Source organism: Mobula birostris, chromosome 21 (assembly GCF_030028105.1).
Source record: "Mobula birostris isolate sMobBir1 chromosome 21, sMobBir1.hap1, whole genome shotgun sequence".
NCBI lineage: Eukaryota > Metazoa > Chordata > Chondrichthyes > Myliobatiformes > Myliobatidae > Mobula > Mobula birostris.
Window position 1 is genome coordinate 3,033,556 of NC_092390.1, and position 19,652 is coordinate 3,053,207.

At 40.3% G+C, this 19,652-nt stretch overlaps 1 protein-coding gene across 7 annotated transcripts in view; it reads right to left on the minus strand.

Moving 5' to 3' along the window:
• add3a (adducin 3 (gamma) a) overlaps positions 1-19,652 on the minus strand; it is a 234,612-nt gene that overhangs the window by 15,591 nt on the left and 199,369 nt on the right. For all 7 annotated transcript variants that reach the window (XM_072239851.1, XM_072239848.1, XM_072239850.1 and 4 more), the window contains one exon: positions 621-740. In XM_072239851.1, coding sequence (XP_072095952.1) covers positions 621-740 — 120 coding nt within the window. The remainder of the gene's footprint in view (positions 1-620; positions 741-19,652) is intronic.

Here is a 19,652-nt window from a genome sequence, read left to right on the forward strand (position 1 = left end):
TTGCACGATTTTTAATCTATTCATTATACGTACACTACAATTGACTTACTTATTTATTATTATTTTATTTTGTTTTTTTCCCCTTCTATATTATGTATTGCATTGAACTGCAGCTGCTAAGTTAACAAATTTCATGTCACGTGCCAGTGATAATAAACATGATTCTGATGAACAGATAACCAGAGCATGGACATTCATTAACAAATCAATGGTTTGTGACTTGCAAGGGAATTAGCAAATAGTAATGCTCCTGCTGCCCATGAACTTCTGTATGATTATTTTACACCAAGACACTGATTATGAAACTGATTCAAAATTAATTTGGAAAAATTTAAAATTGTACTCCCTTAAAAAAAGTACATTCATTCTACCCATAGCACCAATGCTAGATTAAAGAGGTCATGCTCTGAACAAAGGACGTCAACCTGAAACATTAATCTTCTCTCTTTCTCCACAAATGCAGTCAAGAAAATTCAGCTTCAATTTCAGTGAATTAAAAAAAATCTGAATTTATTATATTTCAACATAAATAGAATTTTCTATTGAGAATATCCCATAAGTAAATATTTCAGCAAAACACAAGTTAATAGAATTTATGCATCAATTAAGGACTCACAAACCTTGTTTCTCTTATCATGGACCTCTCGTGGATCCGTATTTAGTGGGACAAATTGATTAGGATCCTCTATCTTGATTGGTGTCCCACTGCTGTTTTTTGAAGTGCTGTCTGCTTTCTTCCACTGAAAAAAAAAGTTAAAATCTCAACATGTTTCCTAGAAAAAAAAAATAAGGGATGAACTTTGCAAAAGATAAAGGATGAGGCGACTGGTGGTTGCCGTCATTTAAGTGGAAAGTAGACAGCAAATTTTGCAAAGTTAAATGCAACTCCAAGTGATTACTGTCAGATGTCCAGCTTTTCCACTAGCTGTGAGACTATGGTTACCTGAGTAAGAGAACTACCATTCAGATATATTGGATGCTGTGAAAATATGATTTTTACCCGATCTACAGGAACTCAAAACACCAGACTGGTACTAGTGCCGATATTTTTCGGATAGTTCTAATAATTTTTCTAATAATCTTTAATTACAGTAAATCTCAGCACCAAAAAAAAACCTTTTAAAAATAGAAATCTGGATAGAAGTGGCTCGATTCGGCAGGCACAGCATATATTCATGAAGGGAAGATCCTGTTTAACAAACTTACTGGAGTTCTTTGATGATATAATGAGCATAGTGAAAAGGTGGATGTTGTATACTTAGATTTCAAGAAGGTACTCAATAAATTTCCACATAAGAGACTTATTAGTAAGATAGGAGTGTATGAAGTTGGGTAATGTATTAGCATGGAGAACAGATAAATTAATTAATTGAAAGCAGGATGCTGAGATAAATAGTTGTTTCTCTGGTTGGCAATCAATGGTGAGTAGAACGTTGTGGACCCGCAACTGTTTATGAGATACATCAATGATCAGAATGGACAGGTTATACCTGAACCCGAAGGGGACCAATATCCTGTCAGGAAGGTTTAATAGAGCTGTTAGGGAGGGTTTAAATTAATTTGGCAGGGGGATGGGAACTGGAATGACAGAGCGGAGGAAGGGGAAAACAGAAATAAATCTAAGATAGTGAGCAGTAAGGATGTCAGGAAAGACAGGCAGGAGATGGGGCAAACTTGTACCCATTGGGATGAGTTGCAGTGCAATAAAGTTGCAGTGAAATCAAAACTAAAAGTACCAAATACTGGTCTTAAGGTGTTATACTCAAATGCACGCAGCATAAGGAATAAGGCAGATGATCTTGTCGTACAGCTACAGATTGGCAGGTATGATATTGTGGCCATCGCTGAGACGTGGCTAAAGGATGCATGTCTCTGGGAGCTGAACGTCCAAGGATACACGGTGTAACTGAAGGATAGGAAGGTAGGCAGAGGGGGAGGCGTGGCTTTAATGGTAAGAAATGATATTAAATTATGAGAAAGAGGTGATATAGGATTGGAAGGTGCAGAATCTTTATGGGTTGAGCTAGGAAATCGCAGGGGTAAAAGGATCCTGATGGCAGTTATTTACAGGCCTCCAAACAGCTGCAGTGATGTGGACTACAAATTACAACTGGAAATAGAAAAGGCTTGTCAGAAGGGCAGTGGTATGATAATTGTGGGGGATTTTAACATGCGAGTGGATTGGGAAAATCAAGTCGGCACTGGATCTCAAGAGAGGGAATTTGTAGAATGTCTGCGAGATGGCTTTTTAGAACAGCTTGTTGTTGAGCCCACTAGGGGATCGGCTGTACTGGATTGGGTATTGTGTAATGAACTGGAGGTGATTAGAGAGATTGAGGTGAAGGAACCCTTAGGAGGCAGTGATCATAACATGATTGAGTTCACTGTGAAATTTGAAGAAGCCAAAATCTGATGTGTCGGTATTTCACTGGAGTAAGGGAAATTATAGTGGCATGAGAGAGGAACTGGCCAAAGTTGACTGGAAAGGGACACTGGCCAGAAGGATGGCAGAGCAGCAGTGGCTGGAGTTTATGCGAGAAGTGAGGAAGGTGCAAGACAGGTATATTCCAAAAAAGAAGAAATTTTCAAATGGAAGAAGGATGTAACCGCGGCTGACGAGAAGTCAAAGCCAAAGTTAAAGCAAAGGAGAGGGCATACACAGAAGCAAAAACTAGTGGGAAGACAGAGGATTGGGAAGACAAAAGGAAACTAAGAAGGTCATTAAGAGGGAAAAGATTAACTATGAAAGGATAACATCAAATAAGATTAAAGAGGATACTAAAAGCTTTTTCAAGTATACAAAGAGTAAAAGACAGGTGAAAGTAGATATAGGACCGATAGAAAATGATGCTGGAGAAATTGTAATGGGAGATAAGGAGATGGCGGAGGAACTGAACGAGTATTTTGCATCAGTCTTCACTGAGGAAGACATCAGCAGTATACCAGACACTCAAGGGTGGCAGGGAAGAGAAGTGTGCGCAGTCACAATTACGACAGAGAAAGTACTCAGGAAGCTGAATAGTCTAAAGGTAGATAAATCTCCCGGACCAGATGGAATGCACCCTCGTGTTCTGAAGGAAGTAGCTGTGGAGATTGCGGAGGCATTAGCAATGATTTTTCAGAAGTCAATAGATTCTGGCATGGTTCCGGAGGACTGGAAGATTGCAAATGTCACTCCGCTATTTAAGAAGGGGGCAAGGAAGCTAAAAGGAAATTATAGACCTGTTAGCTTGACATCGGTGGTTGGGAAGTTGTTAGAGTCGATTGTCAAGGATGAGGTTACAGAGTACCTGGAGGCATATGACAAGACAGGCAGAACTCAGCATGGATTCCTTAAAGGAAAATCCTGCCTGACAAACCTATTACAATTTTTTGAGGATAATACAAGTAGGCTAGACAAAGAAGATGCAGTGGATGTTGTATATTTGGATTTTCAGAAGGCCTTTGACAAGGTGCCACACATGAGGCTGCTTAACAAGATATAAGCCCATGGAATTACGGGAAAGTTACATACGTGGATAGAGCGTTGGCTGATTGGCAGGAAACAGAGAGTGGGAATAAAGGGATCCTATCCTGGTTGGCTGCCGGTTAACAGTGGTGTTCCACAGGGGTCCGTGTTGGGGCCGCTTCTTTTTACATTGTACATCAATGATTTGGATTATGGAATAGATGGCTTTGTGGCTAAGTTAGGTGGAGGGGCCGCTAGTGCTGAGGAAACAGAGAGTCTGCAGAGAGACTTGGATAGATTGGAAGAATGGGCAAAGAAGTGGCAAATGAAATACAATGTTGGAAAGCGTATGGTTATGCACTTTGGCAGAAGAAATAAACGGGCAGACTATTACTTAAATGGGAGTTCTGAGATGCAACGGGACTTAGGCATCCTCGTACATGATACCCTTAAGGTTAACCTTCAGGTTGAGTCGGTAGTGAAGAAGGCAAATGCAATGTTGGCATTCATTTCTAGAGGAATAGAGTATAGGAGCAAGGATGTGATGTTGAGGCTCTATAAGGTGCTGGTGAGACCTCACGGAGTACTATGGGCAGTTTTGGTCTCCTTATTTAAGAAAGGATGTGCTGACATTGGAGAGGGTACAGAGAAGGTTCACTAGAATGATTTCGGGAATGAGAGGGTTAACATATGAGGAACGTTTGTCCGCTCTTGGACTGTATTCCTTGGAGTTTAGAAGAATGAAGGGAGACCTCATAGAAACATTTTGAATGTTGAAAGGCATGGACAGAGTGCATTGTTTCCCATGATGGGGGAGTCTAGTACGAGAGGGCATGACTTAAGGATTGAAGGGTGCCCATTCAGAACAGAAATATGAAGAAATTTTTTTAGCCAGAGGGCGGTGAATCTATGGAATTTGTTGCCACGGGCAGCAGTGGAGGCCAAGACACTGGGTGTACTTAAGGCAGAGATTGATAGGTATCTGAGTAGCCAGGGCATCAAAGGTTATGGTGAGAAGGCAGGGGAGTGAGACTAAATTGGAGAATGGATCAACTCATAATAAAATGGCAGAGCAGACTCGATGGGTCAAATGGCCAACTTCTGCTCCTTTGTCTTATGGTCTTATGATTTAGAAGAGTGGACCAACAGTAACACATTTAAGTTTGCCAATGACACCAAATTGAGTAAGGAAGCAAACTATTCAAAGGATGCGGACAGTCTTCAGAGAGATATAGATAAAGTGAATGGCCATGGGTCTGGCAGATGGTTACCAGGCCGCGAGGAAACGATACGAGTCAGCTGCGCCTTTCCTCATTGCCTGTCATGCTCTGTTGAACTTGAACATAGGGTTGCCAACCGTCCCGTATTTGCCGGGACATCCCGTATATTGGGCTAAATTGGTTTATCCCATACGGGACCGCCATTGTTCTGTACTTTCCCCGCTAAGTACAGCGCTCCTATGAAACTGTATGTGCCGAAATGGCGAAAGCGAAGAAGCAATTACCATTAATTCATATGGGAAAAATTTTTGAGCGTTCTCAGACCCAAAAAATAACCTATCAAATTATACCAAATAACACATAAAACCTAAAATAACACTAACATATAGTAAAAGCAGGAATGATATGATAAATACACAGCCTATATAAAGTAGAAATAATGTATGTGCAGTATAGTCGGGAAGATTAAGGCAAAACCGATTTGTGGGAAAAAAAATTGGCACATACGCGCATGTGCACACAGGTACCCGCGCAAGGCTTCATGGTCATGGTAGTCTTTCCTGGGGTAAACACGTGTCCCAGGATTTGACTTCTACTTTTGTCCCTTATTTGGGAGTGAGAAAGTTGGCAACCCTAAATGTAAAAGACATGTTGAGGTGAGTTTAACCCCACTTGAACACCGGGGGGGGGGGGGGGGGCGGGGGGGCTTGGCCAGTCCGCAAGAATATTGTCAATATTAATTCGGTCTGCGGTGCAAAAGAGGTTGGGGACCCCTGGAGTACAACATCTGCTAAGATGGTGTGTTCAAACACAGCCGCCTCTGAGGGGCCAACCGAAGGTGTCTTTAAAAACTCAAACAAGAGGAATTCTGCAGATGCTGGAAATTCAAGCAACACACAACAAACCCCTTTGCCAATCACCTGTCCAGCTCTTGGCTCCATCCCTCCCCCTCCTGTCTTCTCCTATCATTTTGGATCTCCCCCTCCCCCTGTCAAATCTCTTACTAACCCTTCCTTCAGTTAGTCCAGGCGAAGGGTCTTGGCTTGAAACGTCGACTGTACCCCTTCCTAGAGATGCTGCCTGGCCTGCTGCGTTCACCAGCAACTTTGATGTGTGTTGCTCAAAGGTGTTTTTGTTTATTTTAAATGTCCTTTTTTAAATGATCGCAAGAGAATGCTGGACGTTAAGAACATGTACAGCAGGTCCACCCCATCAGACAGCTGCTCATTGGCAGAGGAGCTGGACTTGGTGCAGACTGTGTTACTGCCTATTACAGAAAGGCATCAGAGTCAGTGCATGGTGTGCAGTCTAACAAGTGAGTGTTTTGGATGTTTCTCTTGTGATCGCAAAACTCTACTGGACATCGGTAACGTGAAATGCCACAAGTCCTTATTTACTGGAGAGACAGATGATGGAGAAGCTGCGTGGCCTCAGTTGTAGTGAGGACTAGGCCTCAAGTCGTGGGCTTGGCTTTTGCAGCAGCTTAGGAGAGAACACCCCGGAGGTGGTGCTGGGTTGGATGCTGCCATCCAGTGTTCGACTGGTGGAATGACGCTGAATTGTGCAAGTGCATTCATCTGCGGCCTGCTGAGAACTATTTATTCTTCTCAATAACGCCCATGCACCATCAATTTATAGGACGTCACTCAGGGATGTGGACCATGCATTTTCTTTGCGTGAACATCGGCTTGCTTGCTATCTTTTCCGTCACTGTCTTTAAGGAGTTTGTACGTTCTCCCCATGATCTCCCTGCGTGCTCCAGTTTCCGCCCACAGTCCAAAGACATGCCAGTTAGTAGAATATTGATCATTGTAAACTATCCCATGATTAGGTTAGGGTTAAATCGCGAGTGCTGGCAGCACAGCTCAAAGGGCTGGAAGGGCCTTGTCCGCACTGTATCTCAATATGAAGAAAATGTGCCTTGTGATGTGTATGACTATTTGTACTGAGGTTTGCAATTTGGCCCCAGAGGAACACTGGTTCATTTTGCTGTTTTCAAGGGTATTCGTGTACAGTTGAATGATAATTAAACTTGAATTTAAACGCAAGGTCACTTTGGAAGGAGAAATAGAAGATTAGATTATTGTTTAAATGGTAAAAGATTGCAGTATGTTGTTATGGAAATGGACTAGGGAGTGTGTGTGCATGAATCGCAAAAGGTTGGCTCACAGGGGCAACAGGTCATCAAGAAGGTAAACGGAATGTTGGCTTTCATTGTTAGATAGATTGAATTTAACACCAGTGAGTGAATGTTGCAATGGTACAGGATACTGGTGAGGCTACACCTGGAGTAAGTACTGCATGCAGTTCCGGTCTCCTTACTGGAAGATAAACACACTAACTTTGGAGGGGGTGTAGAGGAGGTTCACCATGTTGATTCACCAGTCAACATCTTCCGTATAATGCATGAAATGATTTATTTAATTTCTTTTATGTCTTTTACATCTGTTTTTCATCTTGAATGTGTTTCTGGAGCTGTTGGAGCCTGTGATTTGCAGTTTGGAGATAGCTTGGGTGATCCAGTGTTTTGCTGTGTCCAAGGGGCAGAGGCAGCGTGCAAGTCTCATGGCGAGAAGTCTGCGGGACAGGGTGCGAGCCGATGTTTGACTCCATTTCACCGATTAAAGAGACACAGGAGATTGAAACAAAGGCAAATTCACAAGCCGAGCATTGGCTGCCTGCCATTTGATTGCTACCGGACAGGGGAGAGCCTGCCGCTGTGGCCAAGGTAATTTTCTGTACTTTGAATATGGATATGGATTTGGATTTGGACTTGGGATCACAGACAATGGACTTCTTGTTTCAGTCTTAGTTTTTTATATTTGTGTTTTTCGCCCGATCTTTTCTTTTTTTCTGAAGGGGAAGGATTTTTTTTGGGGGGGGGTTGGGTAGGGTCAATCATCATATTGCTGTTCTTTTCTTTCTTGATTTTGTGACTATCTGGAGAAAATGAATTTCAGAGCTGTACACTTTGATAACAAATGAACCTTCGAACCTATGAGGAGAGATTGAGTTGCCTGGGTCTATATTCAGTGGAATTCAGAAGAATGAAAGGGAATCTCATAGAAACATCTACAATTAGAGAGAGAAAAGTTGTTTCCACATGTAAGAGAATAGAACTAGGGGACATAGCCTCACGATTTGGGGTAATAGAGTTAGGATGGGAATAAGGACATACTGCCTTCCTTGGAGAGTAGTGATCTGTAGAATTTTCTGCTCAGGGAAACAGTAAAGGCTACCTTATTAATTATATTTAGAGCACAGTTAGATAAGATTTTTGCTGAACAGGGTAGCTAACTGTTATAGGGAAAACTGAGTCAGTAGCCAGATAAGCCATTATCTTATTGAATGGTGAAGCAGACTCAACGGGCCAAATAGCCTCCTCCTGTTCCTAGTTCTTAAATTCTTTATCTTCTAACTGGAGGGTGTGGAGCTCTGGGGCTGAGTTGGGCAATCTACTTCAGGGAGTGAACAAAAAGAGCTAGCTTTTAACTGCCGTGAAGTTCTGCCTTTTCTCTGAGTTGAGGCAGAACAGCTACCTTTCAGTCAAGTCCACTTTCAAGATTTAATAAGCAGAGCTTCATAGCAGTTTTCTGAATTGGATGATTGTTATCAAGGAGTGTGTAAAAAAGAGCTGGTTTACAATTACGAAGGCAATCAAGATTTTAAAGAACTGTTTCACTGAGCTGTGGAACAACGAATCAGCAAGAATGATTCATTAGAAAGGGCAGCCTTTCTTTTAAGTGTGTCAGTGTTTAGAGTGTCTTTGGCTCATCAGTCTGAGGCGAGATCAGGCTTGGATTAGGTAAAGAATCTTGTAAGTTTCCCACTTTCTTTTCTCACTCGTTCATTCCTCAAATGTTGAGTGAGAATGGCTCCAGGGGCATTGATCTGCACCAGATGTACTGAGCTACAGCTCAATGACCTTCAATTCATATGGGAGAGTGAGGAAATGATAGACAGGAGCTACAAGAATGTAGTCACCCATAGATTGCAGGAGACAGGTAACCAGGTTACTGAGGAGAAAGGGGAAAAGCACAGAGTACACCTGTGCCCATTCCCCTCAATAACAAGTATACGACTTTAGATACTATTGAGGGATTGACCTACTGCGGGGGGCGGGGGCACAGTGATCGAGTCTCTGGTACTGAATCTGCTGCCGCTGTGGCTCAGAAGAGCAGAGAGGTGAAACGGATGGCAGTGTTGATAGGAGATTTCCTAGTCAGAGGAACAGGGAATTGTGGGTGTGATAGACACACCTGGATGGAATGTTGCCTCCTTAGTGTGAGGATCAAGGATGTCTCAGATTGGGTCCATGGCATTCTCAAGGGTGAGGATGAGCAGCCAGAAGTCTTGGTACATATTGGCACCAGTGACACAAGTAGACAAGGTGAGGAGTTCCTGAAGAGAGATTTTAGGGAGCTAGGTAGAAAGCTGAGAAACAGGACCACCAGGGTAGTAATCTCTGTATTGCTGTGAGGGTAAGAATAGGATGATTTGGCTGAGGAACTGGTGCAGGGGCCGGGGTTCAGATTTATGGATCATTGGGATCTCTTCTGGGGAAGGTACGACCTGTACACAAGGGATGGGTTACACCTGAACCAGAGGGGGTCCAAAATCGTTGCAGGAAAGTTGGCTAGAATTGTTTGGGTGGGTTTAAACTAATTTAGCAGGAGGATGGGAACTGGAGTGATAGTACTGAAGATGAGGTAGCTGGTTTACAAACAAAGGCAATGTGCAGCGAGGAGAGGCCATTGATTGGGCAAAATTCAAGTCAACAGGATGAGTTGCAACATAAAAGGCAGACAAAATTGAAAAGGACTGAAGGTGTTGTATTTGAATGTGCACAGTATATGCAATAAGGTAGATGAACTTGTAGCACAGTTACAAATTGACATGTATGATGTTGTAGGAGGCACCACTAAATTGGCTAAAAGAAGATTATAGCTGGGAGCTTAACGTCCAAGGATACACATTGTATAGAAAGGACAGGCAGGAAGGCAGAGGGGGCGTCGTTGCTCTGTTGGTTAAAAAAAAAATCAAATCATTAGAAAGAGGTGAAATAGGTGTTAAAATCATTGTGGATAGAGCTAAGGCTAAAAGGTCCCTGATGGAAGTAGTATAGAGACCCCCAAGCAGCTGTAAGGATGTGGACTACAAGTTACAATGGGAGACAGAAACTGCATGCCGAAATGGCAAAGTTACGGTAGTCATGGGGGATTTCAATATGTAGATAGATTGAGAAAATAAAGCTGGTGCTGGATTCCAAGAGAGGGAATTTTTAGAATGCCTATGAGATGGCTTTTTAGATCAGCTCGTGATTGAGCTCATTAGGGGATCAGCAATTCTGGACTGGAAGTTGTGCAATGAACCAGATTTGATTAGGGAAATTAAGGTAAAAAGCCTTAAGGGACAAATGATCATAATATGATCGAATTCACTCCGAGATTTGAGAAGAAGCCAATGACAGATGTATCTGTATGTGACTGTCAGGAGAGGGAATGGAGAGTGACACATAGTGGAGAGCACCCTTGTGGCTGTCCCCCTTAACAGCAAGAACTCCATTTTGAGTACTATTGGGTGGGTGGGGGGGGGGGGGGGAAACCACCTAACCTGGGGGAAGTAACGGTGGCTTGCCTCTGGCATTGAGTCTGGACCTGTGGCTCAGAAGTTAAGGAAACGGAAGAGGATGGCAGCAGTCACAGTGGACTCTAAAGTTAGGGAGACAAATAGGCGATTCTGTGGGCAGGAAGAAACACGGATGGTAGCTCAATTCCCAGGTGCCAGGGTTTGTTATGTTTCTGAACGCGTCCACAATATCCTGAAATGGGAGGGTGAAAGGCCAGAGGCGGTAGTAGTACATATTGGTACCAATGACGCAAGTAGAAAAAATGAGGAGGATCCTGAAAGCAGAACACAGAGTTAGGAAGGAAGCTGAGACGCAGGACCCCAAGGGTAGTAATCTCAGAATGGCTCCTGTGCCACGCGACAGTGAGTACAGGAATAGAATGAGGTGGTGGATAAATGTGTGGCTTGAGGATTGGAGCAGGGGGCAGGGATTCAGATTTCTAGATCATTGGGACCTCTTCTGGGGCAAATGTGACCTGTACAAAAAGAACAGGTTGCACTTTAATCCAAGGGGAACCAATATCCTGGCGGGGAGGTTTGCTAATGCTGTTGGGGAGGGTTTAAACTAGATTTGCAGAGGGTGGGAACCTAATGGGGCGTTTGGTGCATAAGTAGAGACAGTCTGTAGGGAGTTTGAGAGGAAGGATAGGCAGATGATAGAGCAAAAATGCACTCAGCCTGATGGTTTGAGATGTGTCTGTATTGATGCAAGGAGCATCATAAAAAGGCAGATGAACTTACAGCGTGGATCAATACGTGGAACTATAATGTTGCGGCCATTACAGAGCCTTGGATCTCTCAGGGGCAGGAATGGCTGCTGAGTGTGCCTGGCTTTAGGTGATTCAAAAAGGACAGGGAGGGAGGCTAAAGAGATGGGGGAGTGGCACTGTTAAGCAGGAATAGTGTCACGACTGCAGAAAAGAAGGAAGTTATGGAGGGATTATCTACTGAGTCAGTGTGGGTGGAAGTCAAAAACAGGAAAGGGGCAATAACTCCGTGTTTTTATAGATGCCCCCAAGAGTAACAGGGACATCGAGCAGATAGGGAGGCAGATTCTGGAACGGTGCAATAATAATAAAGTTGCTGTGATGGGTGATTTTAACTTTCCTAATATTGACTGGCATCTCCTTAGAGAGAGATTTAGATGGGGTGGAGTTTGTTGGTGTGTTCAGGAAGGTATCCTGATACAACATGTAGATAAGCCAACTTGAGAAGCTGTACTTGATCTGGTATTGGGAATTGATCCTGGTCAGGTGTCAGATCTCTCAGTGGAGAGCATTTTGGAGGTAGTGATCACAACTCTATCTCCTTTACCATAGCACTGGAGAGGGATAGGAGCAACCAATTTGGGAAAACATTTAATTGGGGTAGAAGGACATATGATGCTATTAGACAGGAACTTGGAAGCAGATATTCTCAGGGAAATGCACGGTAGAAATGTGGCAAATATTCAGGGGACATTTGCATGGTGTTCTGCATAGGTATGTTCCACTGAGGCAGGGAAAGAACAGTAGGGTAAAAGAACCATTGTTACAAAGGATGTGGAAAATCTAGTTAAGAAAAGAAAAGCTTACAAAAGTTCAAAAAAACAGGTAGAATTCTAGAAAATTACAAGGTTGCCAGGAAGGAGCTTAAGAAAGAAATTAGGAGAGCTAGAAGGGATGATGGGAAAGCCTTGGCGAGCAGGATTAAGGAAAACCCCAAGGCATTCTACAAGTATGTGAAGAGCAAGAGGATGAGCCGTGTGAGAATAGGACCAATCAGGTGTGATAGTGGAGTCAGAGGAGGTAGCGGAGGTACTTAATACTATGCCTCAGTATTCACCAGGGAAAAGGATTTTGGCATTTGTGGGGATGACTTACAGCAGACTGAAATGCTTGAGCTCACAGACATTAAGAAAGAGGATGTGCTGGAGCTTTTGAAAACCATTAAATTAGATAAGTTGCTGGGTCCAGACGAGATAAATCCCAGGCTACTAGGTGACGGTGGGAAACTAGGGAGGAAATCGCTGAGCCTCTGGCGATGATCTTTGCATCATCAATAGGGACCGGAGAAGCATCAGAGGATTGGAAGGTTGCAAACATTGTTCCCTTGATCACGAAAGGGAGGAGAGATAAATTATAGACCAGTGAGTCTTACTTCAGTGGTGGGCAAATTGTTGGAGAAGATCCTGAGAGGCAGAATTTATGAGCATTTGGAGAGACATAATCTGTTTAGGAATAGTAAGCATTGCTTTGTCAAGGACAGGTTGTGCTTTACAAGCCTGACTGAATTCTTTGAGGATGTAACAAAACACATTGATTAAGTTAGAACAGTGGATGTAGTGTATATGAATTTCAGTAAGGCATTAGACAAGGTTCTCCAGATTCTGCAGGGAGCGCTCATGGAGTGAGGTCGTCTCTCTGGCTTCGCCCCATTCCCATTATCCTTTTTAACCTATGATCTCCTTGATCTAATCAACTTTAAGTACACCAGAAGATTTACTTTATCTCTCTGAATTATCGATTAATTGACTTCCTTTTGTCAATCGCAACTTTTGAGCTTAAAGAAATGAGTACGAGATCTAAAACCAAAGATGGGAAAGACGCTGATGGGAACGGAGGAAAGAAGAAAGGTGACTCTAAACCAACGGAATTAACTTACGAAGTTATGGTGAAGTGTTTGGAGGAAATGTTTGAGCAGCATCGGATAAAATTATCTGAAAGTTTAACTGCTCAATTTGAACAACATCGTCAAAGCCTTAATGAAGATTTAAAATCAATCACGGAATCTTTGAAATTCCTGAATACTGATGTTCAAAAACACAATGCAAAAATTTCTGAGCTGGATACTAAATCTCAGAAGACGGATACAAAAGTTGAGATCTTAGAGAAGAATCTAGCTTCGACTACTAAACAGCTCCAACAACTTAAATCCAAAGTTATTGATCTTGAGAATCGATCGAGAAGAAAAAATTTACGTTTAATTGGCCTACCCGAGGATGTTGAGGTTGGAGATCCTGTAATATTCTTTGCTAAACTTTTAAAGGCTTCGTTCGGTTCAGTTTTTCCCAACGATCCTCCATTACTCGATCGCGCCCATCGTATACCGTGGGTAAAGTCGGCAGCGGCTGTTTCCAAACCCAGACCAGTTATTCTTCGTTTCCATTATGTTAATGTTAAAGAACAACTTCTCCAGATCGCTCGTCGACAAGGGATGATCAAGTATCACCAGCATTCCTTCAGAATAGTTCAAGACTACAGTCCTGAAGTGATGAAGGAACGACTGACTTTTAAACCTTTAATGTCGGAATGCTACCAAAAAAATCTCAAACCGGCACTACTGTATCCTGCACGACTCAGAATCTCTCTTCCTGATGGAAATCGTCGTGTTTTCCACTCTACAACTGCCGCTCGGAGCTTTTTGGATGATAATTTCCCATCTGATACAGATACCCTCTCTTAATCTGTGTTGGGTGCTTCCAGCACCAATTTTTTTTTCTCTCTGGTGTTTTCCTTCAAAATAAACCTTCTACTACTGTGCGATGAAGGTTTTTTATAGGTTTAGGATTTTTGTTCTTTGTTCTTTACTATAGTGATTATTCTATAACTTATATAGGATATTTATCTTCTGTGAATAACATCACTTTCCCTTAGTTAACCTTTTGTTTTAATTTATCCTTTTTTGTTATTACTAATGATCCGATCCGACGGTCATTTGTAGTTATATGCTTCCTATTTTTGATTTTCGCATAATTAAAATGGCGACTTGTCTTTCTTTTTCTATAATTTTTATTTTTTTTTCGGGACGCCATGTTCTTATGCTTCTTCTTCCCATAATCCATTTTTCTTATTTTGGAAGCGTTTTTTTATTTACTCGTTTATAATTAACTAATTATATGCACTGATACTGGTTTCTTTTATTTTATATATTTTAGTAATTTTTACTATGGAGACTAATTTACAATACTGTTTATTTTTCACATATTAGTCTTTGGGAGGTCACTTATCTAACATATATTTTTGGAGTTGCCCCCTGCAGAAATGGGGTTAAAGTTAGTATTAGTTAGCGCTTTTTTCAGCCTTCTCTGGCTCAGTTCAGGTTACTATTTGGGGTTGGGGGAGGGGGAGGTCTTTTTCTTTTTTAATTTTTTCTATTGGGCTGACTCAGAACTACAAAGATGTCCCCAGTGTCGAGATTTCCGGTTCCTCTCTAATCATGTATTCCTCTTCCGATTTCATGAGCTCACATTATGGTTAACCCCTTACTCACCAAAGGGTTAATTTTTAGTTATGCCTCATTCTATTAATTTTGTCTCTTGGAATACAAATGGTTTAAACCATCCAATAAAACGGAAAAAGATTTTCAAAATATTCCAAGACTGAATGCTCATATTATCTTTGCTCAAGAGACTCATGTAAGGAAAGAGGACAGTCAACGCTTCTTTAAGTTTTGGAAAGACCAACAATACCATTCAAATGCTCAAGCCAAAATTAAAGGCGTTTCAATTTTTATTGATCCCTCAATTACATTCATTAATCAAGACATCATTTCAGATCCTAATGGCAGATTTCTGTTAATTACGGGGGTACTTTTTAATAAAAAGGTCGCTATGGTTAATGTTTACGCTCCGAATGTGGATTATCCTGAATTCTTTAAACATTTACTTACTTCCCTTCCTAATTTAAACGAGTATATGTTGATAATGGGCGGTGATTTTAATTTATGTTTGAATCCCATGTTGGATAGATCCACAAGTAGTCCGGCTTTACTGAATAAGTCGGCTACTATTATCAACTCTTTTATGTTGGATGCTGGGATTTCAGAAATTTGGAGATTTCTACATCCAAATGATAAGGAATTCTCCTTTTTTTCACATGTTCACCGTTCTTTTTCTCGAATTGATTATTTCCTGATTGACTCTCGTTTGATTCCATATGTAGTTGATTGTAATTATGACATTATTGCTATTTCAGATCATGCTCCATTGAAACTTTCCATCAAGTTAATGGATACCTTTTGTACTACCAGACAATGGCGATTTAACCCTATTTTGCTTCAAGATCAGGACTTTGTCAAATTTATAAAGGAGCAGATTGATTTCTTCTTTTCAACTAATACTACGGATGAAGTTTCCAACGGAACTGTTTGGGACGCCTTTAAAATCCGTGGTCAGATTATTTCCTATTTGGCCGGTTTGAAAAGATGTATTAACAATGAAATACTTCTACTGGTTGATAAAATTAAAGAAGTTGATAAAAAATATGCTATTTCTCCTAGCAAGGAGCTGTACAAACACAGAGTTGAACTCCAATTGGAACATAGCTTATTATTAACATCCTTGATCGAAAATCAATTAATGAGAACTAGAAGTGATTTTTATATTCATAGTGATAAATCGGGTAAATTACTGGCTAACCAATTGAAATTTGATTCGGTTCAACGTCAAATTACTAAGATCCGCAAACAGGATGATACTTTCACAGTTGATCATGTTGGGATAAACCAAACCTTTCAAGAATTTTATACCTCTTTATATCATTCTGATTTTCCTCATGATTCTAATTTCATGCATGATTTTTTAAGTAAATTGAGTTTTCCGAAACTATCTCCCGAAGATTGCCTATCATTAGAAACTTCCATTTCAGAGGAAGAAATAATAACTGCAATCTCATCATTAAATTCCGGTAAAGCACCCGGTCCCGATGGGTTTACAGTGGAATTTAAAAAATTTTTTTCCTCCATTCTTTCTTCTAAGTTGTCTAGAATATTTAAGGAAGCAATTAGTTTAGGTAAATTACCACAATCGTTTTATGAAGCCTCTATTTCCTTAACTCTTAAAAAGAATAAAGATCCTACGGATTGTGCATCCTATAGACCGATTTCTCTTCTGAATGTAGGTTCAAAAATTTTTTCAAAAATTCTAGCTACTAGACTGGAGAAGGTGTTACCTCAAATTATTTCCATGGATCAAACCGGATTCATCAAAAATCGCTATTCATCTTTTAATATTAGGAGGTTAATGAATATTGTTTATACCCCCTCACTTACTACCCCGGAATGTATTATCTCATTAGATGCTGAGAAAGCCTTTGACAGAGTTGAATGGCCTTATTTATTTAATGTTCTTGAGAAATTTAATTTTAATTTGACATTTATATCTTGGATTAAATTGTTATATTACTCCCCGGTAGCCTCGGTCTGTACAAATAATTATAGATCTCCTTTTTTTCGTCTTTTTCGTGGTACTAGGCAAGGTTGCCCTCTTAGTCCTTTACTATTTAATATTGCTCTTGAACCTTTAGCAATTGCTATCCGTGACTCGCCAAATATTGTTGGTATTACCCGTGGAAATGAAATACATAAACTATCATTACATGCAGATGATTTGTTGTTATATATCTCTAACCCGGAGAAGTCAATTCCTGCTATCTTAGATCTGTTAGCTCAATTTAGTAACTTTTCTGGTTACAAATTGAATCTTAGTAAGAGTGAATTATTCCCTTTAAATAAGCATGTACCTATTTATGGACGTTTACCATTTAAATTGGTTACTGATTCATTTATATATTTAGGGATAACAATTACCAAAAAATATAAAGATTTATTTAAAGCTAATTTTTTACCTTTAATTGATCAGATTAAACTTTTATTTACCAAATGGTCCCCAATCTCTTTGTCTTTGATTGGTCGGATTAACGCTATTAAGATGATCATTTTGCCTAAATTTTTGTATATATTTCAATCGGTTCCAATTTTTATCCCAAAATCTTTTTTTGATAACGTGGATTCAAAAATTTCCTCATATATTTGGCAGAATAAAAATCCTAGGTTAGGTAAAAGATATTTACAGAAATCCAAGAAAGAGGGGGGACTTGCCCTCCCAAATTTTAGATTCTATTATTGGGCAATTAATATTCGATATTTAAAATTTTGGCTACAAGATTTGGATGCATCTTTAAACCCTCATTGGGTAAATCTTGAATCTAATTCATTACAAGGGTTTTCCTTGGGTTCGGTTTTAGGAACTTTACTTCCTTTTACTTCTTTTAAATCATATAAACAAATGAATAACCCAATAGTTAAACATACTTTACGTATATGGTTTCAATTCCGAAGATTTTTTGGGTTTAATCAATTCATTCTAGCAAGTCCCATTATATCAAATTTTCTTTTTCAACCTTCCATGATGGATCAAGCTTACTTTGATTGGAAAACCAAAGGTATAATATCTTTTCGCGATTTATTTTTGGATAACCGTTTTATGTCTTTTGATCAACTTTCTAATAAATATAACTTACCCAGATCTCACTTTTTTAGATATTTACAGATTAGAAACTTCTTAATTACTGTCTCTCCTAATTTTCCACACCCATATCCAATGGACACTTTGGAAAAAATCTTAGACTTAAATCTTTCTCAGAAAGGTGTAATAGCAATTGTATATAATATAATTATGAATTTATGTCCTGATGCCTCTAATAAAATTAAAGCTGACTGGGAAAGAGAACTTGAGATTAATATACCGACTGAAAAATGGGAAAAAATTCTTCAGTTGGTGAATTCATCCTCTGTATGTGCTAAGCATAGGTTGATACAGTTTAAAGTAGCTCACAGGGCTCATATGTCCAAAAATAAACTATCTCGTTATTACTCTTATATTAATCCAATATGTGACAGATGCCAGTCTGAGATTGCTTCTTTAACTCACATGTTTTGGTCATGTCCCTTGTTGGAGAAATATTGGAAAGATATTTTTGATATTATTTCAACGGTCCTAAATCTAGACTTAGAACCTCATCCAATTACTGCTATCTTTGGATTACCAATGATAGACTCAAATAATTTAACCTCTTCATCACGAAGGATGATTGCATTTCTTACTTTAATAGCTAGAAGGTCCATCTTGTTGAATTGGAAAGAGATCAACCCTCCTACAGTATTTCATTGGTTTTCACAAACTATGGTGTGTCTGAATTTGGAGAAAATTAGAAGTGCAGTTTATGACCCTTCTATTAAGTTTGAAAAAATTTGGAGGCCATTTATTCAGCATTTTCATTTGATGTAATTTGATCATTTCCAAACTGGTTTTATTTCTCTGTACTGTTGTTGGAGGGGAGTGGAGGCGTCGACGCTGAGGTTTTCTTCTTTTCCATTTTTAAGTTGTTAGTTTTGCCCAAGTCTTTTAGTTTAGTTTAGTTTTTTTTTCTTTTGGGATGGGTTTTTTTTTTCTTTTTTTTGTCTTTTTCCTTTTTTTTTGCTTTATATTATCCGTGATCAGTTCTACATGTATGGGAGTTTTGGTAATTTCCACTATTTGGTTTTGCAATTACTCTTTTTTTAAATGTAACAATACATCTCATATTATTTGTATTATTGCTATGTTTTGTTTCTATATTTTGAAATTAATAAAAAGATTGAAAAGATAAGGTTCTCCATGCCAGGCTCCTTCAGAAAGTAAGGAGGCACAGGATCAAAGGAGACCTTACTTTGTGGATCCAGAATTTGCTTGCCCGCAGAAGGCAAAGGGTGCTTGTAGATGGTTTTATTCTGCATGGAGGTCGGTAACCAGTAGTGTTCCACAGGGATCTGTTCTGGGACCCCCCTGCCTTTGTGATTTTTATAAATGACCTGGATGAGGAAGTAGAAGGGTGGGTTAGTAAATTTTCTGATAACACAAAGGTTGGGGGTGTTGTGGATAGTCTGGAGGGTTGTCAGAGGTTACAGCAGGACATCGATAGGATGCAGAACTGGGCTGAAAAGTGGCAGATAGAGTTCAATCTAGGTAAGTGTGAAGTGGTTCATTTTGGTCGGTCAAATCTGAAGACAGAATATAATATAAATGGTAAGATTCTTAGCACTGTGGAGGATCAGAGAGATCTTGGGTTTGGTGTCCATAGGACATTCAAAGCTGCTTTTCAGGTTGACAGTGTTGTTAAGGTGGCGTATGGTGTGTTGGCCTTCATCAACTGTGGGAATTCAAGAGCTGTGAGGTAATGTTACAGATATACAAGACCTTGGTCAGACCCCACTTGGAGTACTGTGTTCAGTTCTGGTCACCTCACTACAGGAAGGATGTGGAAACTATAAAAAGGGTGCAGAGGAGACTTACAAGAATGTTGCCTGGATTGGGAAGCATGCCTTATGAGAATAGGTTGAGTGAACTTGGCCTTCTCTCCTTGGAGCGACGGTGCATGCGAAGTGACCTGACAGAGGTGTATAAGATGATGAGAGGCACTGATCACGTGGATAGCGAGAGGCTTTTCCCCCCAGGGCTAAGGTGGCTAACATGAAGAGGCATAGCTTTAATGTGCTTGGAGATAGGTACCAAGGAGATGTCAGGGGTAAGGTTTTCCACAGAGAGTGGTGGGAGCATG